This window comes from Epinephelus moara, chromosome 9 (genome assembly GCF_006386435.1).
Source record: "Epinephelus moara isolate mb chromosome 9, YSFRI_EMoa_1.0, whole genome shotgun sequence".
NCBI lineage: Eukaryota > Metazoa > Chordata > Actinopteri > Perciformes > Serranidae > Epinephelus > Epinephelus moara.
Genome location: NC_065514.1, coordinates 5,495,298 through 5,520,415, shown reverse-complemented (window position 1 = coordinate 5,520,415; position 25,118 = coordinate 5,495,298). Strand labels below are relative to the sequence as shown.

The 25,118-nt window shown below is 42.3% G+C and overlaps 1 protein-coding gene across 1 annotated transcript in view; it reads right to left on the bottom strand.

Moving 5' to 3' along the window:
• LOC126395264 (seizure 6-like protein) overlaps window positions 1-23,816 on the bottom strand; it is a 104,292-nt gene extending 80,476 nt beyond the window's left edge. Inside the window, exon 1 of the mRNA XM_050052594.1 lies at window positions 23,522-23,816. Within this exon, the coding sequence (XP_049908551.1) occupies window positions 23,522-23,618 (97 nt within the window). The 5' untranslated portion in view covers window positions 23,619-23,816. The remainder of the gene's footprint in view (window positions 1-23,521) is intronic.
• Between the last annotated feature and the right edge of the window lie 1,302 nt (window positions 23,817-25,118).

Here is a 25,118-nt window from a genome sequence, read left to right as displayed (position 1 = left end):
GTGCGGACTTTTCAGTTTGATCTGAACCAAAATTACAAGTGTGAAACCACAGTTTGGTTTGTTTCTAGTGTGTAAACTTTTGTTTGGAAGGCACGGACTGGCAGCAAATTCTAGCAGGATGTCATCGGAGCCAGAAAACGAAAAAACAATATCAGCTGCGGTAGCAAACATTTGTAAAAAATGACGTTTATGAGCTGACTTTGTCATCAGGAGGTGGAGGGGATGGTGGATGGTGTGTCACGCAGGCGAGACACCGACAGACAACAAAATGGGTTTTGATTTACCAATTTACTGCTGCGTGTCCAACTGCCTTTTATGCCCAGTTCAGACCAAAGATTGCGAAATAAGTATCTACTTGCACATTCACTGTTCAGCAACCTTGTAAAAACCTGCCACTTCATACCAACGTTGGTTTGGTTGGACGTTCAGGACGACAATTTATGCTCCTTACATGCATTTTCAAAATAAACCTCCATTTTCACAGGATAGGTACAATTTCCACTCCTTAAATGCATTCAGTCTGTTTTTTAACAGTGTCAATTTTGTTGATAAAAACTATGACAAAATTTCTTCGTCCACAATTTTTTTCCATGAAATACACAAGACGATGACGAGCTAAAAACAGATCTTGATAATAAAAACTGAGACAAAATCTATGTTTCATTTTAGTTGACGAGACAAGATGGGACGAAAATGTTAGTAGTGGACTATCGGACATTAAGAGCCAAGAACTGACGTGCTTGTAATTGTCTTAAAATGCTGCATGAGCAACAGGTTGGCAAACTCCAGAAAACATTGACTAAAAGTTGACTAAAATGTCATGAGTTTTTGTCGACTAAAACGAGACAAAAACTATGAAGGATAAAAATGACTAAAATGTGACTACAACTTGAAAGCATTTTGGTCTCAAGACTAAGACAAACTAAATCTAAATTAGCTGTCAAAATTAACACTGTTTCAAAATAAACTTAGAACGTAGGTAAAATACTTGCGTCATCTAACGTCACATGATCACATCACATACGTCACGACTGTAGCATGCTACACATTCTAGCACACTACGTAATTAAAATGACTCAATTAACTTTTGGTTACACACACAAGGACAGGAACAGCGGGCTCCTGGGTGAAAGTCTTAAGTTTGTTTGACCAATTCACCTCCCCTCCCGCCCACCCGATGCAAATGTCCTTGCTGTTAACACTTTGGCAGTTTCTCAGAGCATCAAAAACCCACCGCCAGGTCTGTTTCATACTGCTGCTGGAGGGTGGATCTGTGCTTCTGACCAAGTGTCGGGATTTATTGATTGGGAGTGACTTTTTTGACCGTCCTCTACTGACCAATCAGACTGCAGTGTTCACAGCTCCACCTTTTAGTACCAGATCTGTTCCACCTTTTAGTACCAGATCTGTGTGCTAGGTACCCCAACAGAGGGGGGAACAAACATGGGGACGGTACAGAACGGTGCTATTGGTACCATCCACAACTTTTCACAGTGGAAATGAAAAAAAAAAGCGTACCGAACTGAACTGATCTGAACCGTACTGCTCGGTGGAAACAGGGATTTAGTGTACTCCTGGTTTCTGACTCAGTGAATTCAGTCTGAAACAATGTCTGCTGCAGCAACAGCAGCACCTAAAACATAAAAGGAAAAAGTCTGTGGATGATTCTGACACAAGCAACTGTCCTCCACTTCAGAGCATGACTGGCAGCTATCATCCTGCAGGAAGCTGCAGTCTGGATGAAGGCTTTGCATCTCCTCAGCCTCTAAATTCCTCCTACATCACGCCTCAAAACTGTTGGACCATAAATTTCTGAAAAGCTCAGAGGGGCTTTGCCGGTGCGAGAACTCTGCGCTACCCGTGACAGGAATCAATCAATCAATCCCCCCCAACCGACCGGGCAGCAGAGCGGAGCAGCGCTGATACATTGAACCTCACGGCCCAGACCGGAGCCAATCACAGTGAAAAAACACTCAGACATGCTTTCTATCCCACAACGCTCAGCTCGTCTCCGCAGATCTCTCAGACCTATTCGAGTTAAAGTACGAGGGAAACAAACAGACTGACTCGACAGCATGACAGGCGTAGCTATCAGTAAGCGTTGCACGGCTTGGATTATCTCACACACACACAGTTTGTCGTCAACAGACCTACTTCAGTGGGATTCCCGTATCAAAGGCAGATGAGGGAGCAGAGCGGTGGCTTAGCGTAAGCTTTGAGGCAAATGGGAACTGAAATATTAACCTTTTAAAAGGCTTTGGCTGCAGACACACTTGATTGTGCCAATCTGCTTTGAGTGAGTTTGACAAGGCAAAGTGTCAGGGCGAGCCTGCGCGCGTGTATGTGTGTGTGTGTGTAACTCAGTCAGACTGAAAATCCAAATTGTCACTCTAATCCCAGACAACCGTATCAAATCTCTCTTTGGATCACAATTCATCATTTGCCACGGAGCAAAAAAGAACAACATTTTCAATGCCCCCTTTTCTAAGGAGCAGGCATTAAATATAGATTCGTCCTGAAGGGAGGAAATATTTTCTTCTCTTTCCACAAGAATTTGATCAAGTAATGTGGCGTCTCGTTCCTCCGTGGCTCATCACGGACCCTCGGAGGCTCTGAACTCGTTAGATGCTGACATCAAACCACGGGCCTCATTAATCAACCTTGTTTATGCAGTTTGTGCTTAAAAGAATATTTGGGAAATATGCTTCCTGTCTTTCCGGCAGAGAGTTAGATGAGGGGATTGATACCACTCTCCTGTCTGTCTTAAATATAAAGCAGTCAGGACATGGTTAGCTTAGCTTAACGTAGCCAGTGGTGGATAGTAACGAAGTACATTTATTTAAGTAGGGTGAATTAAGGGTGATCAGGAGGATTTCCTGCCATAAATTTAAAACAATAGCCCAACAAATGATACACATCTGTAATACTGAAGATGTTACCCATCCATTTAAGCAGGAAAGAAAGTTTTATCATAATACAAGGAGGTGTGACATACCATTTTAAGTAAACTGACCCCCAAACCTTTTTTACATGTTACCACTGATTACGGCCAGTGTAAGCATATTTATTTCATACCTTAATATAATTTCACATGCAGACAGATGACAGATGCTGAATATATACTCCCTATCTGATGCTGTGGCTGTTTGTGGTTGGCTGAGAGGGATGTGAACTCATTAGTTTGCAGCTGTGTTAATCAAATCAGGTTGGATTTCCATTACGCGTGCCAAACGTGCCAAACGGTGCCAATCCCCTTTGATCTGACATCAGATGTGACGGGACAGTCGATATAGAGATACATTTATGTGCTGATTGCAGATAGTTGCATTGAATAGTGGTTTTTGTGTATTTATTGCATCGTTAATGTGCCTGATATTCTGGAAACCTGCCTGTGAGGTTTTGGTGACGTGTGCGCACTGTCCGCCGGTCAGCCAAACTTTGGCTTACACCAGCTGCGCTCCGCCTGCGCTGACAGTAGACCTGGTTTCAGCTGGCGAGCTTTTAGGGCACCTTCGGCAAAGCCTTTTGGCACTAAACTGTCACTGCGCCAAGCTGGATCTGTCGACACCTCCCCCTGCTGCGCCGCCACACCCATCTCAGCGTACCTCGGTTTGCCAAACTACCAAACTGAGCGCGCCTCGGGTTGCGCTGCTCCAAACTAGCTCTGCGCGGGGTTCGCCACCCTGCGCTGCGCCGGGAAACTAGAGCCCTTCATGTTCACTTCTGTTAAACTTTATTGCTGAAGTCCATCCACAACTCGTGCAATATAAAGCCGTCTTTCTTTCCCAATTCTCACATCAACCCCCTCCCTCATTTCATTGATTTAAAAAATCCCTGAAGTCCAAAATTCAATGAATACATTTAATTGGGTTGAAACTGAACAAAATGCTAATCAGGATTAGTTAGGGTTAGGCTAAGAGGTCAATGCTAAGTGTTAGGTTTGGCTTGTATTAATGTAAACTTAGTGCTTTTTGCTCGCTTCAATTACAGTTTTTCTTAGTAACTGTGACACATTACAATTACATTTATTTTGTAATTTAATTACATAACTCCAATACATCTAACTAGTTACACTCACAAAAACAGAACGTTTCCAACTTAAGCACGATACCGTGATTTGACTGTAAGGGAGGAGCTCTGCTGCTTGAAGGCCCAGACACACCATATCGACTTCAGAGAACTAGCGGCAACTAGAATCCCCTGCTGCGTCACTGTGTCTCAGCCAAAAAGTTGCACACAAATACACCAACAAGCACGTATGTTATGTGCCTGTGTGAGAGGATATATCCCTCCATACTATCAGACGGAGGTCGTGTGCAATCGTCATTCAAAAAGGGAAACCCAAAGAACGTTGTGGTGCTAGTTAGCCAGTTAGCACATTAGCAACACAATCTAATGTTGAAAGAACAGAGAATATTTACTGTGCACCAGTGAACAATAACACAAACCATCAGGAAATGGATAAATGGATAAAGAGGAACTAAAATTACCTCACAAAACATAAGTTTTGGTCCTACTCCCTCTGGACTTTCATTCTTTGTTTACTTTCCTCACTTACATTTCTCCTCTTGTGAACTGAGCTAAACTGCCAATCAGAGTGATTTTATTCGCTAACACGCTCCACTTTTGCCGAGGCTGATTCAACATGCTGAATCTGCAGGAAAAAAATAAGATCAGCGCTGATGAGGGCGAACAACAGCAACAGACGCTTACCAACAGCCCAAATTTGACTGACAACTGATTCTCAGCTTGGTGTGTCAGGACCTTAAAACCAATGCCTCAAACAACATCGAACGAATTTTAATGGATTATTTTGAGGAGTACAGGATTGATATTATATTCAAACGACACACTGACTAACAAGAAAATTAAAAATGGCTTTTCATATCAAAAAGGTTGCCGACCCCTGCAACTTTGGTGTGTAAGCGGCTGATGAGCAACAAGAAATTGCAGTACAAAGGTCACTTAGAAACAGTGTTATCGTTACAGTTTTGCCACAGAGCTCTGGACATAACAAAAGTTTATCTTTACACTATAAAATGTCCTGTTTAGTACCGCTGTCAGAATTAAAAATAACAAAAATTATCAAAAGTGTTTGTGTGTTTGTAAAAAAAAAAAATACTATCACCCTAAGTACAGTTAAATATCAGTATCAGCCTCATAAAGTCATTATCAGCAAATGCACACAGTACATTTCTATTTCCCCTTCACAACCGAGCCGGTCTAATTTTAACATTTCACATGTACAAAATATGTGGGAGAAGTTTACATAGATTGCTCCACATTTCCTCCGACACCTACACGACGCAGATGAATCATATCCAGCTTATTTATTTAGGGTCTCGCACATTCAGAACTTGTTCCAGGAATGCTTTGATAAACAGACTCAGGATATGGAGTCGGATAACAGGAAAAACTGCACACATGCACACACACACACACACACACACACACACACACACACATCCATGGCTTAAAACAGACATACACAAAGTTAAGCTTCAGTTAATTGCTTCTATTGTAGAGAAGTGTCAGCAGCATCTGTGCAATCCTGCAGCCATCCTAGAGAGGATAATCCTGGATACACACCACACACACACAAACACACACACACTCTCAGACAACCATACCGGGTCACAAGGGTCACAGCAGACCTGCTGAGGCGGAGACATCACTGGCGGTACGACCTGCGACTGCTTCAGGCGTCCTCCTTTGATGTCAACGCAGCGCACAGAGGAAGGTTAGCAACAGGACATCATCAGGGGAGGCACATCACCTCCCCGCCAACTCCTCCTCCTCCTCCACCCACCCCCATCCACAAACACACACACACACACACGCACTCTGAATAATTCACTGGGATGTTGTCGTCTCTCATAAGTTTGTTGCAGAAGCTCGGACCATATGTCAGAGTGTGTGAGAGGCCGAGAAGCTGCAGCTCTCACTTCTGCTCCTAATGAGCGCGGGGACTAATTGCGATGGCAGCCTGAGCATCGTCTGCACTCCTCCAGCTGCAGCAAAGCCAAACAACGCTAAACACACACTCTCCCAAATACAAAGAATCAGGACAAAGAGCCCCAAACTAACAGCATTAAACAAGACTGTTGCTGCGTCGCGGCTCTCACAGTACGTTAGTCTTTTAAATCTTCTTCACGCTTGTTTAAGTCATTTAACCACAGTTTGTGCCTGCTTTACAGTAATGCTCGATGATTTCCAAAGCACACCGTACGTTTTTTTAATTGGTGTTCTACATTCCAGGCAGCTGTCGGGCTTATTTACATTCACTTACAGAAATAAACATGCAGCAACTGATTGGTAACCTTCTGACATAATTCCTTTAGCCTTTGAGTCCTGTGTGTTTGTCTGTTGTTGTGTCTTGGGGTGTTTTTTCTTCTTCTCCTTTTTGCAGATGTTATCCATCTCTGTTTGTACTTGTATATTAAACTGTATGTTGCTGCCCATCTTGACCAGGACTCCCTGGTAGAAGAGATTTAATATCTAAAGTAGAGCTGCAGCCAACAATTATTTTCATTGTCAATTAATCTGTGGATTATTTTCTTGATTTATCGTTTATTTGTTTGGGCTATAGAAAGACCAAGGTGACATTGTCAAATATCAACAACTCAAAGATATTCAGGTTACTGAATTAATTTAATACATAAACTAATCAATTAATCAATTAATTGTTGCAGCCCTAATCTCAATGGAACCTTTCTGGTTAAATTAAGGATAAGTAAAAAAAAAACAAAAAAAACAGCTTTTTCTTGGTGCGTTTAAAGATTATCTGAAGCCTGATATTTATGTTTTCTGCTGAACAGTAACCTTTTAAAAAACATACCAAAATTACGGTAATATACAAGAAATGTAACGTTTATGAGCTGACTTTGTCATCAGGAGGGAAAGGGGATGTTATTGCTGTGTTTCCAGTGGGGACAGTGCCACGAAGACTGGGTATTTTAAGCCGAAACTTGATCTTCTAAGTGTTTTTTTTTTTGTTTTGTTTTTTTTTGCCTGAACCTAACCACGCATTAACCACAGCGTTCTTGAAACTACGTTTTAACATGTCTGCTACAACAAAACATGCAAATGTATTGTGTTCGTGGTGTGCTGAAACGTAAAATGTCGACATTGTTTGTGGTGTTTGGGTTTAAATTATAATGCGGATCACATTCAGCATATTCAGATTGTTTTTTTGTTTAAAGGATGAGGCTGTCAGTGATTTGTATTTTCGTTACCGTCAGTACATTCTATAAAAAGACCAACCTGGTCTCATTCCAAAGTTGTCGAAAATCAGCGCTCGGTTAGTGAATTGCGGGGTTAGACACTGACAAAAAAAGTTGTCCTTTCATGTTGGCATACAATGTGTGAATCAATAAAGAGTTTATCATCATCAACTTAACATTTACTGTCGTCCGCCATGTGTCTGTAGATATGATATCAAGTTGACAATTTTTTGACAGGGTGTTCACATGAATTTTTCCAATCAGGAACTATTTTTTCTGATGAATCCGACACCACATAAATGCAGATTGAAATAGCATGCTGTCACTGCACTTGTTAAATAACATAAGGACATTATGATGAACGGCCGGTCGCCGTTATTATTTAATGGTGCCTGGCAGCGTCAGGAGGAAATGCAGCAAGACGACAACAACAGTTAAGGCGGCGAAAGTCCGAGTGGGGCGAGTGGGTCTTAGAACCACGGACTTTCACCCAGGAGGCCAGTGTTCTCTTCCCATGTGATTCTAAAGCCAAACCCTGTTCTTTTTTCCTAAATCTAACTGTGTGCTTTGTTGTTAAGGTAAAAAAAAATAAAAAAAATAAAAAATTCAATTCGTGGTGTTGTACTGAAGTAGTGCTTTTATTTTGAAAGAGACTGTATACAAATGGTAAATTTCCTGTGAAGATAGAACTCAACTCAACTCAACTCAAACTTTATTTATAAAGCACATTTAAAACAACCAAGGTTGACCAAAGTGCTGAACAGGTCAATAGAAATAAACAAGCAAATACAATGAGGTACCTAATAGTACACCACAATAATAACCATAAGATACATAAAATACAATACAATAAAATAAAATACAAGAGTTATAAAATAAGATCAAAATAAGCTAAAATGTTTGGGTGTCCAGCTCAACCTGAGTTAAAAGCCTGAGAGAAGAAGTGGGTTTTAAGAAAAGACTTAAAAACCTCTAGGGTCTGGGCAGACCTAATGTGCAGGGGCAGGCTATTCCAGAGCCTAGGGGCAGCCGCCCCAAAGGCTCTGTCGCCTCTGGTCTTCAGCCTAGTCCTAGGAGTAGCCAGTAATAGCTGACTGGCTGATCTCAAGGCTCTGGAGGGAGCATGAAAGTGCAGGAGTTCGGTTAAATAAGGGGGTGCCAGCCCATTTAGGGCTTTAAAAACAATCAATAAAATCTTAAAATCAATTCTAAAACGCACTGGAAGCCAGTGGAGCGAGGCCAAGATTGGTGTGATGTGATCGTGTTTACGCTTTCCAGTGAGGAGGCGGGCTGCTGCGTTCTGGACAAGCTGTAGACGGTGTAGCAGTGACTGGTCAATACCGACATAAAGCGAGTTACAGTAGTCCAGACGTGAGGTTATAAAAGCATGGATTACCCTCTCTAGATTCTGGGGGGAGAGATAGCCCTTTACTTTAGCTAAAAGCCTGAGTTGATAAAAGCTGGTTTGTATTACTGATCTAACTTGTTTATCGAATTTAAAAGCACTGTCAAAGGTCACACCGAGATTTTTAACAGAGGAACGGATGTTAGGAGTGAAGGGGCCCAGAAAATCAGCAGAGTAATCGGAGGGGTCACATCCAAACATAATGATCTCTGTTTTATCCTCATTGAGATTTAAAAAGTTACTGTCCATCCAGGATTTGACATCTTTTAAACATTCTAGCAGTGGCTGTACAGAATCCTTGCTAATGGATTTAAGGGGCAGATAGATCTGTACATCATCTGCAAAACAGTGAAAAGGTATGTTGTGTTTCTTAAAAATCAACCCTAATGGCAGCATGTACAGCAAGAAGAGGATGGGGCCCAAAATGGAGCCTTGGGGGACACCGCAGGTGAGAGGAGCCGTAGCTGAGTTGAATTCCCCTAAGTTAACTGAGAAGCTCCGATCAGTGAGGTAGGACTGAAACCATAGAAGGGCAGTACCTGTGATACCCACCCACTGTTCCAGGCGAGACAGGAGGATCCTATGATCTACGGTATCAAAGGCTGCTGACAGGTCAAGCAGCACCAGAACAGCAGAGTTACATGAATCAACAGTTGACAAAAGATCGTTAAAAACCCTCAAAAGTGCTGTTTCAGTGCTGTGATGTGGTTTAAAGCCAGACTGGAACTTTTCATACATGTCATGGGCCACTAGGAATGATTGCAGCTGAGTAAAGACCACTTTCTCCAAAACCTTGGACAAAAATGGTAATTTGGAGATTGGTCTGTAGTTTGACAGGAGAGAGGGGTCCAGGTTTTTCTTTTTTATAAGGGGCTGCACTACAGCATGTTTGAGAGCAGCTGGAACACACCCTGAGCTAAGGCAGGTATTTATGACAGCAAGAACAGTGGACCCCACAGTACCAAAAACATCTTTGAAGAGGCGAGAGGGAATGCTGTCAGAGGGACAGTTAGTCGGCCGCAGATGCTTAACTATATCTGATAGTGAGGAGAGAGATACTGGCTCAAACTGGTCAAAGACAGCAGGTAAAGGAGGCACAGTGGGGTCAGGACCAGGGGCAGTGAGAGTGGAAGCAACTGGCCTAAGGGCAGAAATTTTTTCAATAAAAAATTTAAGAAAGCTCTCACAGAGAGTGGGCGATGGCACGACTGGAGAGTTATCGCACGGGTTTACAAGGGAGTTAAAAATGCTGAACAGAACCTGGGGCTTATGACTGTTATTGGAGACAATATTTGATATATACTCCATTTTGGCAGCTTTAACGACTCGCTGGTAGGCTGATAAACATTCACGTAAAGCTTCTTTGGAGACGTGGAGCTTATCTTTTTTCCACTTCCTCTCAGCACGCCGACATGAACGTCTGAGAGAACGTGTGGAGTCATTTAACCATGGCTCAAAAAATGCTTTAGAGCGCTTAAATCTGAAAGGGGCAACAGAGTCCAGGATATCAGTGCATGTAAAATTAAAAACACTTAAAAGCTCTTCGGCATTAAGACCATGATTGACATCCGGAGTGCTAAACATGTTTACGTCGGCATACATGGCAGAGAATTGTGATGCAGTTTGAGGGTTCAACATGCGCAGGCGGCGTGAGGGAGCACGGGTTACAGTCCGCGAACAGGGGACTGAAACGGTAAATAAAACAGGCAGATGGTCAGAAATACATGCTGTTTCACATATCTCATTTACACTCACAGATAACCCATGTGATAGCACAAGATCTAAGGTGTGACCCTTCTCATGAGTCGGGCTGGTCACAGACTGAATGAGATTAAAAGAAGCGATGAGGTTTGAAAAATCACTGACCAGAGGTCTGGATTCACAACACACATGGACATTAAAATCGCCAGAAATTAAAAAGTGGTCATACTTCACAGTAACCTCTGATAGAAAATCGGCAAAGTCATTAATAAAGTCCTTATTAAATTTAGGAGGACGATATACAACTGCAAACATGACAGGAGGGGACAGGTTTAGCTCAAACAGTTGCAGCTCAAAACTGGAATAATTGTCAAATAGAATTTGACGACATTCAAAGCTGGATTTGAACACAGAGGCTAGACCTCCACCTCTGCCGGTGGTCCGAGGGGAACTGAGAAATAAGCAGTCAGGAGGAAGGAGTTCAGAGAACGGTGTACACTCACCAGCCTGAAGCCAAGTCTCCGTCAGGAGCAGAAAATCCAGATCACGAGAGGTGAAAAAGTCTTTTAACAAGAAAGTCTTGTTTGCTAGCGATCTAGCATTAATCAGGGCAATACGGAGAGTAAGCTCCTCAGTGGCTGAAGTGGCTGAAGCTGAGACACGAGCCAGCGGGCGAAGGATCCCATGGTCCACACCACCTCTGCGGGCTCGCAACCGGCGGGGCAGAGCAATGGTCTCTATAGGGAAAATGACCGGTGGAAGTGGCAGTGATAGCTGGGGCCTGTGGGGGGTGGTGGCGGGGGAAATAGTGCTGTGAGCAGTTGGTGTTGTTGGCGTAGAAGAAGTAGACTCCGGTGAGGGGGTGTGGCAGGTAAACAGTCAGTCGCGTGGAGCATACTGGACAGCGTGGCGAATGTTTGCTGTTAGCATCTGGCTGCCCAGCCTGTTTGGGTGGACACCGTCGGGCTTGTAAAAGGAGGGACGGTTCCAAAACAGGTTAAAATTGTCGATAAAACCAAAGTTAAGAGCTTTGCAGGTGGACTGTAACCAGGTGTTGAGGTACAGGAGTCTTGAAAAACGCCCTGCTCCGAGGGTGTGTACTGGGAGAGGACCGCTGATAAATACAGACTTTCCGGTGTCATTTAAAAATCTAAAAAGGGCATTAAAATCCTTTTTAGTCAGCTCAGACTGCTGTCGAGATGCGTCATTGCATCCCACATGGATCAAGACCCGGGTTATGGAGGATGGGAGCGAGCGCAGCAGTCCAGGGAGTTTTTCCAGGATGACCGGGACTGTGGCTCCAGGAAAGCAGTGTGTGGCTGCATTAAAAAATCGGATATTCCTCGTTATTGAATCTCCCACTATTAAAGTGGTTGGGGAGAAGAGGGGACGAGGAGACGAAAACTGTGGGGTCTCATGGTTGGATGACGCACGGTCCACACTGTGCGCCTGGGCAGGCTGGTGCGGCGGTGGGGACGCGCTGGCGGACCTGGGAGACCCGGGAGAGGGATTCCCCTCCGCCTCCGGCTCCTTCTTCTTTGGCTCTGGACGAGGAAGACCACCGGAGCGTCGGAGCACAGCATCCCTCAGGATCCTACGCCGGGCAGAGGAGGACGCAGACCGGGATGCAGGCCGTTGAAGCTCCGTGGCGGAGGATCCAGTCTCCTGAGCACTGTCGGCCAGCAGTGGAGGGAAATCTGCGGTGTAGGCAGTCGGTGGTTTCGGGTCCAGATCCTGACGAGGAGGAGCCGCCGCTGCTGGGGGAACATCAGTTGGGTGGACCGGATTGTTATCAGCAGACAAGGCCGCGTAGCGGTTGGAGAGACTCAGGCGAGGAGCGTCTTTCGAGTCCCTCTTCCGACCGGCGATCACCACTTCTGTCCAGGGCGACTCATGGTTAGGTTAGAAGTGTATCCCAGAACGTCAACAACTAACGCACCCAGGGTACCTTGCACGTCGTATGTGGACGTGGAAAGTCCATGACCAAACGTCAATATGTGACAAGGTCGGAGTGAGAATGTGTTGAAAAGACATAAACCAACAACGTTAGCCCACCTCCTCTTGGGTTTTTTAAATACCCTTTTTTCCTTGGAATTAAATGTGTAAAAGCACAGGGTAGATAAATATGTAATTTAATTTCAGTCAGAATTAATATTTATTTCTATGAAGATCAAACTATCAAGTAAACTATGAATTTTTGAGAAATTGTGATGATTTATAATTTTGTTTTTGGCTTAACTTTTGTGAAAATGATGATAAGTTTGTTTCTTTTCTCCCTTCACACTTTAGAGACGGATCTTTAAACGTACATGTTTTCAATGGTCTTCGGTTGTTTGTAGTGGTTTTAATATTTTCTAGTCTGTTTTAAATATGTAATTGTTCTTACAAGTGTTACTCTGTTTTATATTTGTGTATATCTTATATTGCTTTATGTTTGTGTGTCATTCTTTCATTTTGTACAGCACTTTGGTTGTTCTTAAATGTGCTGCAGAAATAAACATAATTTGAAGTGGTTTGATTGTCTGTACTTAATGTTAAACTGATGAGACGAGCCGTTTTATTTGTCGTAATTATGGGTGATATTATGAGTGACTAGTGTGTGAGACTGTATGTGTGCGGATCCAAGGAAGGATATCTAATGCTAATGTGGGGATCGACGAACCAACGGACGAACCAACGAATGAACGAATGACCGGACAAACAACCGAACAAACTAATGAAAGAAAGAAAGACAGTAAGATGTTCAAATAAACACAAGAAATTTGTGCTCTAGATAAAGGATAAGCGCTTAGTGAATAACCTCCTAAGCCCTATGATAAGCTATTAGGGCAAGGCTTAACGATACAGACCAATGAGCAGTGATAACTAACACGTCTTTGGGGTCATCAAGAAAATCTGCTGATCAGCTAATCAATTAGTCAACTAATTGCTGCCGCTCTGGTTCGTAGGTTTGTTTGAAACAGACAGAAAATTACCAGTTATCCTTAAAGGTTAGGAATCAAGGTCAGTTCCCTCCAAAAATTAGAAGTACATAAAATATATTCTGACATGTGGCAGCAAAATTCACATCGCCTCAAATATAATGTTGATCTGCAACCAGCTCACATCACTCTGCATGTCCTTGAATGCAACTAAAAACAGCTTTTAAAAAGAGTCCCTGCTCGCAGCTGCAATAATAAATCAGTGATAATAACATCATCTTAAATAAAATATAGCGGAGTCCATGTTCACTCTGTGATGGATTGTGTTTCTCTAACTCCTTCCAAAGTCTCTGCAGGTTGAGTTTCACCCTGTCGTGAAATCAGTCTTTAAAAACTGTTTATTAAGCTTCAGTAAATGCTGCACTAATTATTTGGTTAATACACTAAACATGCTGCTACATATAGTTAAAGAGCTGAACTGCAGGAGTGTGCTTCATCAGAAAACACAGCATTAGCTCTTGATTAAGAGCACAGTGATGTGTATAATCATGTTAATCAGGGGCTCATATTCTGGGGAGCTCTCCTTGAAATAAAAGGTTAAACCCCTCTAAGCCCACCTGTGCTTCACTGCTGCCGCTGTGGCTGCTGCCGGGCCGAGAGTGCCGCTGATTAAAATGGGGTCACCTCCAACTTTCTGTCGTGTTTCTGTCTCTGCTGATTCCTGCCTTCTTTTGTCTCATGAGCACCTCTTCTCTTCTTTCTACCCGCTGTGTCTCTGCAAACTGTCTCCATGCTGTTTGATATAATTCTGCCTGAACTCCTTCCAATCAAATATAATTTATAGATTAACTGTGTGATCTATTTACAAGGGATGCAAATGAACATACATGATTAGATACTCTGAACAGATAAGAACAGCATGCACATTTTTGCAGTAATAACCGAACATCCCGCCACTTCTTCTCCGACCCAGAATAAATGTTGGTATTGCGTAGCTTTTGAACTGATGTTTCACCTGTCTGTAACCGCTGTAAATCTACACTCAGCAGTTTAGCACATGCTTTCTGGTCATGCAGTAAATTGTACACATATAGACCCTTTTAGGGCCGATGTTACGATGACATCAGTTTGTTAGCTGGAGGCCAAACCTGCCTCTCCACCACAGGGCTGTAGGCTACATAGGAGTCTTAAAATGTGGTCTTGTTGTGTTATTGGGAGCCAGAATAGAAGGAGTCATGGCTCAAAACCAGCCGCCACTGCCCGTCAACAAAAACAAAGACAAAGACAACTATGGTTAAATGTGATAAGATGAAAGGACTGGACCGAGGTGATCCATAGCCCCCATGCCAAGAAGCTGGACACCGCACTCAACGCTGCCCTACGAACTGTCTGAAGATGTCTACGAGCCACCCCAACAAACCAACTGCCTGTCCTCGCAGGTATTGCTTTAGCAGAGCACAGACGAGTAAATTCCACCTCCTGCTCCTTCCACAAGATCGCTACAGAAACAGCACAGCGCTTGCGTCTCAAGTCCCAGTGCCCCTTTGCCACACGCCCAGAACTGCTCCGTTCAACACCATCTGATACCTCAAAGGCTGCTTGGTTCAAGGCATGATGGAGGGATCAGTGAAAGTCAGCAGAACCAACAACTGAAGACCCCACAGATGTTCCCGGCCAGCACCTGCCCTGACAGCTATGGACAACCCTCAACCGCCTGAGAAAAAGCACGGAACGTTTTGGGCAGCAATGTAAAAATGAGGTTTCTTGGACAGTGCCCACTGCGAATGTGGGGATCCATTACAAACAGTGGAACACATAATGACCAGCTGCCCCAAACACCGGCCACCAAATGGCGATCAAGGTCTCTGCCCCCGAAATCTACCTCTCTATCAGAGAGGAGAAGTTATATTGACAAACTCATTATTGTCAGTCGACCTCTGTGTCCCTTCTCGTCACCTTGCTTGTATTTGAGAAATGATCCCACTGAATGGCCAGAGGTGAGATGTAAGGTCAGATCAGGCTGAGTGAGATCATCATTTCAGCTAACAAAGATCATAACCTGGCATTACACGGCTCAGTTAGCTCCAACCTCTACAGTTTGTCCGGCCACATTAACAACTGTAACTTATTTATGAGTGTCAGGATCCCACAGTGTTCACATCCTTCCTGCTGATGCCTCATGTCTTATTGCCTGGATCCACTTTTGTCTTCTTAAAGGCTCAGTTTCTCAGTTCGGCAGCTTATAAAAACTTAGTTCTGGGTTCTTTACCCTGTTTGGTCTCACAGCAGCTTTTGGACATGTTTCTGTTGTTTGTGAGCAGACAGAAATGACAAGGAGGCACCTTCACACAATATAAAGTCAGTGGAGAGCGATGGACTGTTTTCATCTCTGGCGTAGGTGGGACTTAATACTCTACCCCCATTTTGTAGCGAAAACACCTAAAATGACATACCCAAATTAAAATGACTGTAGCTTCTGAACCGCTCTGACTACAAGCATGCATGAGGTCTTGCCAGAAATAAAACTCTCTGAAGTTTCTTGTGAAAGTGTCAGAAACACTCTAGGTGATACAGAGACAGAGTAATGGGCCTCTGAAGTCAGTAAAAAGTTGAAGATTTTGCCTAAAATAAAGTAAAAAATGTGTCTCAGGATGAATAACTGTCTGTGGCTTCATCTGAGCAGCTAAATGACACTGTGGGGCTGTAGGCACACTATCAATGAACACTTGTTTCAAATTTGAAGAAGACTCCTCAAAGTATGACCATTCTACAGTGTTTTTACCATGAAAAGATCCAGGCGGAGCTCCAAATGACAAGAGCGCTCACGCGTCTTCAAAACAGTACTATCAGTGATCAAACAACACTCAGCCAGCTTCAAACATCGTACCTTATTGAAATCAGGTGTGATTATGATAGCTGATGTTGTTTATGACACAGAAACACCATAAAATATCACCAAATAAAGCCATATGAAACGTGAAAGTTATGATCCCACTTTCTAGACGGTATATCTCAGCCAAAAATAGTGGTAGGAGTGAGACTCTTACCTTTTATAAAACAGCTACGTGCCCATTGACGGCTCTGCATAAGATTGCGAGTAATCCTTCAACTTTTCCCGTTGAAAAACGGCATGACATGACTTGTCACCACTCATCACGATTTTGGACTTTGTGTGTTGCGGAGTTAGAGAGGTTAAATGCACACTGTCCTTACTATTAAATGTTGTAAGCTGTAAATGTGAAGCCAGTATAAGATTCTTTATTCACTGCTGATGAGTTTATTAGTAAGGTGCTGCATTATATTTTATGAACTCATGAAAAGTGTAGGGTTAGCTAGCTAGCTACTGAAGATATAGCCTACTGAATATATACACGTGCTGCTTTTGCTTTTTAATGATTATAACAGTGAAACAAAGACCGACCCTGCTGTGCAGGAACCAGTGTCTTGTGTGGCGATCAGCAGTGATGTGGTGGTTCACTTTTACACTGTGATCTGTAGCCTATAGTTCGACTTTAGCTTCTAACTATCTTTGTCTTTTTAACCTGTTGTTGTTGCTGCTGAGTCAGTTTGACATCCTGGATATATCCTTTCTACTCTCTGCTTTTATTACTTCTACTTAAGTAAAGAATCTGAGTACTTCCTCCACTGCTGAATATACAGATTTTTTTCATACACAGATATTACTACTTCCCTGCTGCTTTTCTTTCTCCAGCATCCCTTCATGTTTCTTTTTGCCTCAGCCTCACTTCCCCTCATTCTGCGTCTCTTTCTGATGCTTATTCTCCAAAAAAGTTTGCAGCCTGAGGATCTAGTTGTATAATAAGGCCAGAGTTACTCAACCATAAGAAACAATCTCCTCCATCTCCCCCTCACTTCCATTTTTCTCTCCTCTCACTCACAAGTAATAGGAAGGCAAAAAAAAAAGAGGAGCAATTCGAGTGGAGGAGGACCGCAGGAAGGAAGTTGAAGAGGAAACAGGAAAGGTGATGTAATGAGAGGAGAAGGGCGAATAACAAGAATAAAGGGAAGAGGAGAGGATCTATATTTTTAAATTAAGTGGACATTCACAACAAACTCCGTGCAACAACACAACACCAGCGTGGGTCGATAAAACGGCTCCACGTTGGCTTTTGTTTCGCAGCCAGAGCTCTTGAATCGGTCTTTCTGGCAGATTATCACTCTCACCCCAAGAAATTAGACCACGCACTGATCCAGCCTATCTTCATACACAGGCACAATCCACACATTAAAAAACACCAACACACACACTAACACATAAACACACACTAGCACAAGTCTGCTCTGTGACATTACATCTCTGCTGGGTGATCTCATTAACCACAGACACCGACGGTGAGATGAAACCAGCGATGCAGAGCGTGATACGGAGTGAGTGTGTGTGTGTGCGTGTGTGTGTGTGTCTCTACAGTAGGTGTGTGTGTGGCTGCAGTAACAGATCGAACATTTGTGCATGCACGCGGGGGGAAAGACGGGAGTGACAAGGATTAACAAAAAGACTGAAGCATGCTGGGAACTGCTGGATGAATTCAGATGAACGTGTGTGTGCGTCTGATGGGTAAATTATTAAAACACACAGTAAAAGAAGCTCTCAGACATTCAAAGGTGCCACGAGATCAACTGTCACTTTGGCTTTTCAAAGTAAAATCAAAGGCTGAAAGTAACGAAATCCTCTGGAACAAAAGCTCAAATCAACTGCAAAGAATCATGTGAGGATATGACAGACATCAATTTTCTTTTGTTGTTTTGGGGGCACAATCACCACTGAAAAAGCAGGTACTGGTCGCTACACATTTGGTGGCTAAAAAGCTGCTGGAAAGACAAAGATGACTCGCTAAATCACAACCAGTTTTGTTGTTTGAAAAATTATATGAGGCTATGAGAGACTTCTTTTGTTGTGATGATGTAAACAATTATAATCAACCCAATTTCCCCCCAAAAATGTTGGGATTGTAGGTTTCTGCAAAACATGGATATGTGGATTAGGCACAAAAAACACTCGGAAAAGATCATGTTTTGGCTGAAAATACTCAAGTTTGGGGGCAGCAGGAAAAGCAGAGTTGTCTGTAAAAAAAAAACTAATTTTCATGCCACTATTGCGGCAGGAAAACAGCTACGCCTCATTAAAAAAAACAGTCGTTTAAAAAATGATTAATAGGGTTAGTGGATAACGCTTAAAATAAAGACGTCTTGCAGCATAAAAAAAAGTTTGTTTCATTAATGTGTTTTAGTCCATTGACGACTTATTTTAAGAATTTGGTCAAAATCCAAAACATATTTGACATTTTTAAATAGGATGTAATTAAAATGAGCACGTTACAGTATCTTAAATGTAGTAGCTTGACCACTAAATATCAACACAACTTTTGGATAAAAATCCCATCTGAAAACTCACCTTTTCAAGCTGGCATTTAATAACTAATTTAGTGGTGACACACATATTGATGATGATTTTATTATAATGATTTTATACCTAGTATTTATTATTGTGATTTTTGTCTGGTCATCTTATTAACTTTTATTGTATATTCCAGAACTGTTTGATTTTATGATCTACACTGCTACATGTTTGGGTTATTTTTTAACTGTGACTTATAAGGTGTCCTCGAGTGTCCTGAAATGAGCCTATAAATAACATGCATTATTATTATTATTATTATAAATATTAAATTGTTTTTTCAAGGTCAGAGCAAATCATGTTGGTTGTACTGAACTAGTTTGTTAGATTATAAAAGACTCACTCAATAATGCCAGAGTTGAAACTATTTAGAAAGATACCTGCAAACTGATACCTTAATTTTTTTAAAAGTTGAACCAGTGGGCTATTTTTCAGAGTGTATCCGGGCAGGAAAAGCAGTTATGTCCCAGTGAAAAAAAAAAAAAAAAAAAAATTTGTGTCATTACATTGGCAGAAAAAGCAGCAATGTCTTGGTAAAAAAAAAAGCTTTTAATGCCTAAAAAGACGCTGGAATCACATCATTGAATCACAAAGTCAACCAGTGTTTGTTGGNATTATTATTATTATTATTATTATTATTATTATTAGAAATATTAAATTGTTTTTTCAAGATCAGAGCAAATCATGTTGGTTGTACTGAACTAGTTTGTCAGATTATAAAAGACTCACTCAATAATGCCAGAGTTGAAACTATTTAGAAAGATACCTGCAAACTGATACCTTAATTTTTTAAAGTTGAACCAGTGGACTATTTTTTCAGAGTGTATCCTGGCAGGAAAAGCAGTTATGTCCCAGTAAAAAAAAAAATAAATAAATAAATAAAATTGTGTCATTACATTGGCAGAAAAAGCAGCAATGTCTTGGTAAAAAAAAATGCTTTTAATGCCTAAAAAGACGCTGGAATCACATCATTGAATCACAAAGTCAACCAGTGTTTGTTGGTCTTAAACAGCGGTCTGCAGCTTGACAGGCGTTGTGCCTAGGTGTCAACATCCACCATCCCTTTTCCTTAAAAGTCAGCTCATACACTGCACCACTTTAGAAATGTTGATATATGTATAAAACATACAAATGTGACATATCCGTGGTTTTCAGGAGTGTTCAATGCCAACATTTCTTCTGGCAGCTGGGCTGTCATTTCTATAGCCAAGCACTTACCTAAATCCAACATGCTTACAAATAAAGTATGAACTCGATTAAGGCTACAACTGACTATTATTTTCATGCTCGATTAATCTGCATAGTATTTTCTCAATTAATCATTTAGTCTATATACTGTATATATAAAATGTCGTTGTAGAGCCGATGGTGACGGGATCCCTTCTTGTAGCATTTAGCCTAAACCTGACTCTTTATGTTTATATCAATCACGAGATATTCTTTCTGAATGTTGATTTTGTTTACACCAAACCCTGGCTACATTTAACAGGCACATGTGATGTACTGCTATGAGCTTGTGTCCTCTAGACACGTGATTAAGATGAACTTTGTTTAGTTACCGGTAACTTTCCTCTGGGATGTGTGCGTATGTCTGGGACTGTGTGTGAGTGTATTTTTAAGTTTGGGGTATTGATTTATGTGTGGCTTATATGCCTTTACAATTTGCCCAGAAAAATAATATTTTTAAAAAAGGCTGATGGTGACATTTTAAGTGTTTTTAATGGGCCATTATTCCAAAACCCATTCTTATTATGTTAACAACAATATAAAAGGAAGACAGAGAAAAGCAGGAAATTCTCATATTGGTGACACAAAACAAATGTTTAAGGTTTGAACTGATAAAAGACTGAAAGGATTCAGCCATTGTCAAAACAACTGTCGATTAATTTTGTGGCGTTCAGCATCTTGTATGGTAGCCTACAAGGGCAAACACACTGCAGCGGCCCAAAACATTTCCATTAGGAGAAACGTGCCGCAGCTTCAGAAACAATGCCAATGAAAAAAAACACATTCAAAAATCCAAAACAACACACTGCAAATGAAAAACATGCAGCAGAAAGCCAAATACATTAACAGTGAATGCGCTGCAAATACAGAAACAATGCAAAGTCAAAAAACACGCCAAGCCAGAAACAAATCCAACAGAAACATACATTCTTTTTTACATTTATCCTTAGTCCGTTACAATATTAGCAAAGAGCCAGCTATGCAAATCTGTTGCTCCGCCCCTTTTATAACTCCACCCTAACTTGGGGAATAATGCTAATGAATTATTCAATTAATTCATTCAATACAATTCTATCTATATACTATAGGTCTCCATCTACATCAGAGGAAGGATAGGTATCTGCACAGGTATCATCCATCTGTTAGTCTATCATCGATATTCAATGGTTGGACCAATAGATGTACACGAAATGGGTAACATAGATCCACATGTCAAAATATGAGTATTGAATGTCTGGATATTAACAAGACTGTGAAACTGTGTCAGTAAGATACCTGACAAATTAGAATACAAAGTATATCTGATTTAACTGGAGACATTAGTTGAAACTGAACTTAAGTTTGAAGGTCAAAAATAGAGAAAATGCGCTATCGATGGCTGAGTTGTACCACCGAGTTACAACATTTTATCAAGCCTAGCTAACACTTGCTGGGAGTTGGTTACATAGTTCAAAATGGTGTTATGTTTTAGGCAACAAGACAGTTGTTAAGATGATATATGGTTGGATTCGGTGACTCACGTAGACAGCTCAGTAATCGAAAAACAAGTATGACAAAGAAATTTACTTAAATCGTCCGAAAGCACTTTTTGTTACTGAACTCAGCTGAAACACGTCCAATCTCTGTGGAATATTGCGGGTCACTGTTTGGCGGTATTTTGGTCAACTGGCCAGAAGCACGAAAGGATCGACCCTGTGTGACCACATAAAAAGTCCAAGTGTTACAATTTACCCCACGTTAGGTTGTGCCACGCGAACCCCTTGATATTAACTCTTTCCCTGCCACTGACGAGATTTTCAACCCGCTCTCACTCCGAAGTCATCGAAATCCAACGCTTGGGCAGTGACTTGCAGTGTCAGACAAAAGCCGTCCTTTAACGTTGGCATGATATGCGGTCGCCATTATAGTTTAACGGTGCTTGGCAGTGTCAGGGGGAAACGAGGTGGGACAAGGAGGAAAGTTAAGGCAGAGAAAGTCCGAGTAGGGAGGGCGGGAGGTTTGGTAAATGGGTCCAACAAACTCCAACTTTCACCTGGGAGAGCGGTGTTTGTGTCCCGTAAGATTCTAAAGCCAAACCCTGGTTACCTTGCACGTTGCATCTGGACAAGCACAGTCGATGACCAAATGTCATTACGTGATGAGGTCGGAGTGAGAATGTGTTGATGATGGACTCAGACTCCGACAATTCCTGTTTTGATCAACATTCTGAATCTGATTTGGACGAAGAAGAAAACGTGTTTGGTGGGACGAAACGGGATCTCCATGACAGTGACAGTGACACATGGACAAGACGACCACAGAAGGAGACAACAGTATTGCCACTGAATGTGACAACGTGTTCCGCATACCTCAAAGAGAACATTATTTTCATTATTGTTATCATTACTATATACATTTATACAAATCAAACTGACGTAAGGACATATGGACACAACAAACACCAACTTTCACCAGAGAGAGTTGTGTTCGCGTCTCGTAAGATTCTAAAGCCAAACCATGTTCTTTTTTCCTAAACCTAACCACTTCCTTTTGTGCCTACACGTGGTTGTCGAAGGAAAAAAAAAGGTCAATTAGCTGCGTTGTCCTGACATAGTGCGTTTATTTTGAAAGAGACTGTATGTAAATGGTAAATTTCCTGTGAAAACTGAAGTGTATTTTGAAAGAAGACAATGCGTGTAACAAACAGACACAGCGTTCCGAAACATCAACTACCAACACACCCAGGGTTCCTTACACGTCGTATGTGGACATGGAAAGTCCATGACCAAATGTCAATAAACTGTTGTTTGTTTTGTTGTTTTTGTTTAGACTCTAGGGGGACAAGAGACCACAGCGTGGAAGCTAATGAGGATCCATAAAGGATAGAGAACAATGAAGGATTTTCCACAACCTGGCAACCCAAAATGTGCTCTTTTTAAGGGCTTATGGAGATCTAGTGAATAAACTAATAAAAAATAATAAAGCAGTGTCTACTGTAGCGTGCTACCAAAGCAGCAAACATAGGCAGAGCATGTTTTTTGGAAGTCATTTTCCACCATCAACACCCACAGCCTCTCCTCCTCCCTCCATCTGACTGCCTCCATGCTTCAAACATCAACTTTCCCCCTGCACACTTTTCGATGCCGATGCTCAAACTGAAGGAATCCCCCTGTCTCCCACTCTGTGCGTGAGAATCAGTGGAGCTGCAGAGCGTGTGTTGACAGGTGATCTTTCTCTCTGCATTCACTCCTGATCGAGCCTACCCACGCACACGAGTGGGCTCCGGTCCACAGGATGCTTGTGCAGCCTGGACTGTTGTGCCAAACTGGTTTGGAGGCTGCCTCGCACAGTAAATAGCCCGCAACAGCGTTTATTTCAAGACTTCAAAGGCTGCTTCAGACTCTCTCTTTGCCTCTCCCTCTCTGTGTTTCTCTCCTCCTACGAGTCGCGGGAGGAGAGATGTCTCAAAACAAGACAGGGATGCCCAAAAACAGAAAGACGAGTTGTTTTTGCAGCGTTTTAAAAAACTGAACTCACGCTGCTGTCATTGGGATTGGATAGGAGCCAAGATAGAAAGGACAGAGAGGGGGGTTTAGATTAGAATAAAGCATGCAGAGGGTTGTGTTATAGATGAGAAATAAGACTGTACCTCCTGCTGAGACGCGGCTCCACAGCAGCCCGATCCACAGCACCGCGGACAAGGTGATGCGGAGTCGGTATCCGACCGAGCAGGCGGCCGGTGGCATGGCGACAAAAGCCGGTCCAGAGGGTGTTGGAGGAGGAGGTGGTGGAGATGGAGGTGGAGTGTGTGTAGATAAATATAAGGTGGAGAAAATGCACAGGAGATAATGAGCTCTCGGGTCTGGCTGGTGTGCAGGTAGAGCCGGTAACGTCACGGTCCGGATCAGAGCGTGCCGACGGTCCGCATGTCAGCGCAGCATCCTCCTGACTGCAAGCAGCGCCTCCTGCTTTCTGCCTCCGATCTGTCCTCCTTCTCTCCTCCGCGGACTCTTCTGTCCTCTCTCTCTCTCACACTGTCTCTGCGTGCCCCCTCACCCGCCCACCCCCCCCTCCACACACAGACCTGACCTCAATGGTAATGAAACTTTTGCTCAGAGAGAGTGTGTGTGTGTGTGTGTGAGAGAGAGAGAGTGTGTATATGTGTCAGGGTGACTGTTGTGGGCTGCAGTAAGATCAGGACACACTTACATAAGATGGAGATGGAGAGAGGGGGAGAGTAGTCCAATGTAGTGGTGCAGATTTACTGGGTGGATGAGGGGATGTTTGCAGGGGTGGTGGTGGTGGTGGTGGGGTTGACTTACGAGCCATCTCATCCTGGAGCTGGTAATCTGTTTAAGTAGCTGTATTTCACTGTAGCAATCTACTGCAATCCAAAGCTTTACAGGCTGAACACACTGCAGGCTGATAAATGCTGACCACTGGAGATGTTCAGGAAACACTGGTCTCTATCAATGCAGCTTGATTGACTGAATATTAATGGGTGTCATTGTTAGTAGCAGTAGCAACAGCAGAAGAAGAAGTGGCAACAGACGGTGGTGGAGGATGTCAAAATACTCCAGTAAAGTGAGAACAATGAGGACAGTGTAGTGAAAGTAGAACAGGCTGTTCTCCAGCACTGTTTGTATGCTAGTTACAAAAATGCACCAAAATTGGTATTTAATATTTGTAGAAATAATCGTGAAGGCAACGAATGCGCTAACGGGGGTAAAGAAGGAGGTATGAGCGAAATTCCATGTAAGAGAAAGGTTAACAAACACAAGACTTTCCCACAGGAGATCGCTGTTTGTGTCCCATTAGAAATAAAGTGAGTTTTAAGGTATGCTATCTCATATTAAGTACGTAACTTTACATTAAGTGTGTAACGTTATGACGGCTAACTATGTTTCTTTTTCTAACCTTAGCTTAGTAACTTTGATGTAAAGTATGTAAAGTAACGACGCCAAACCATGTCTTCTTTTACCTATATAACTTTATGTGGAGTTTGTAACGTGACAACGCCCAACCGTAAAACTAAGCTATGTAACTTTACTTTCCGAAGCCAAACCTACGCAACTTTACTCTCCTAATTCCAACCTAAGTAACCATTACTTTCCCAAACCACAAGTCCAACCACAATTCTTTTCTTAACCCAAACCATGACTCTTTTCCTGAACATCTTGCATAAAATAACTTGACTAAACCTAACCTATTTAACTCTCTTTCCTAAACCTAACCTACGTAACCTT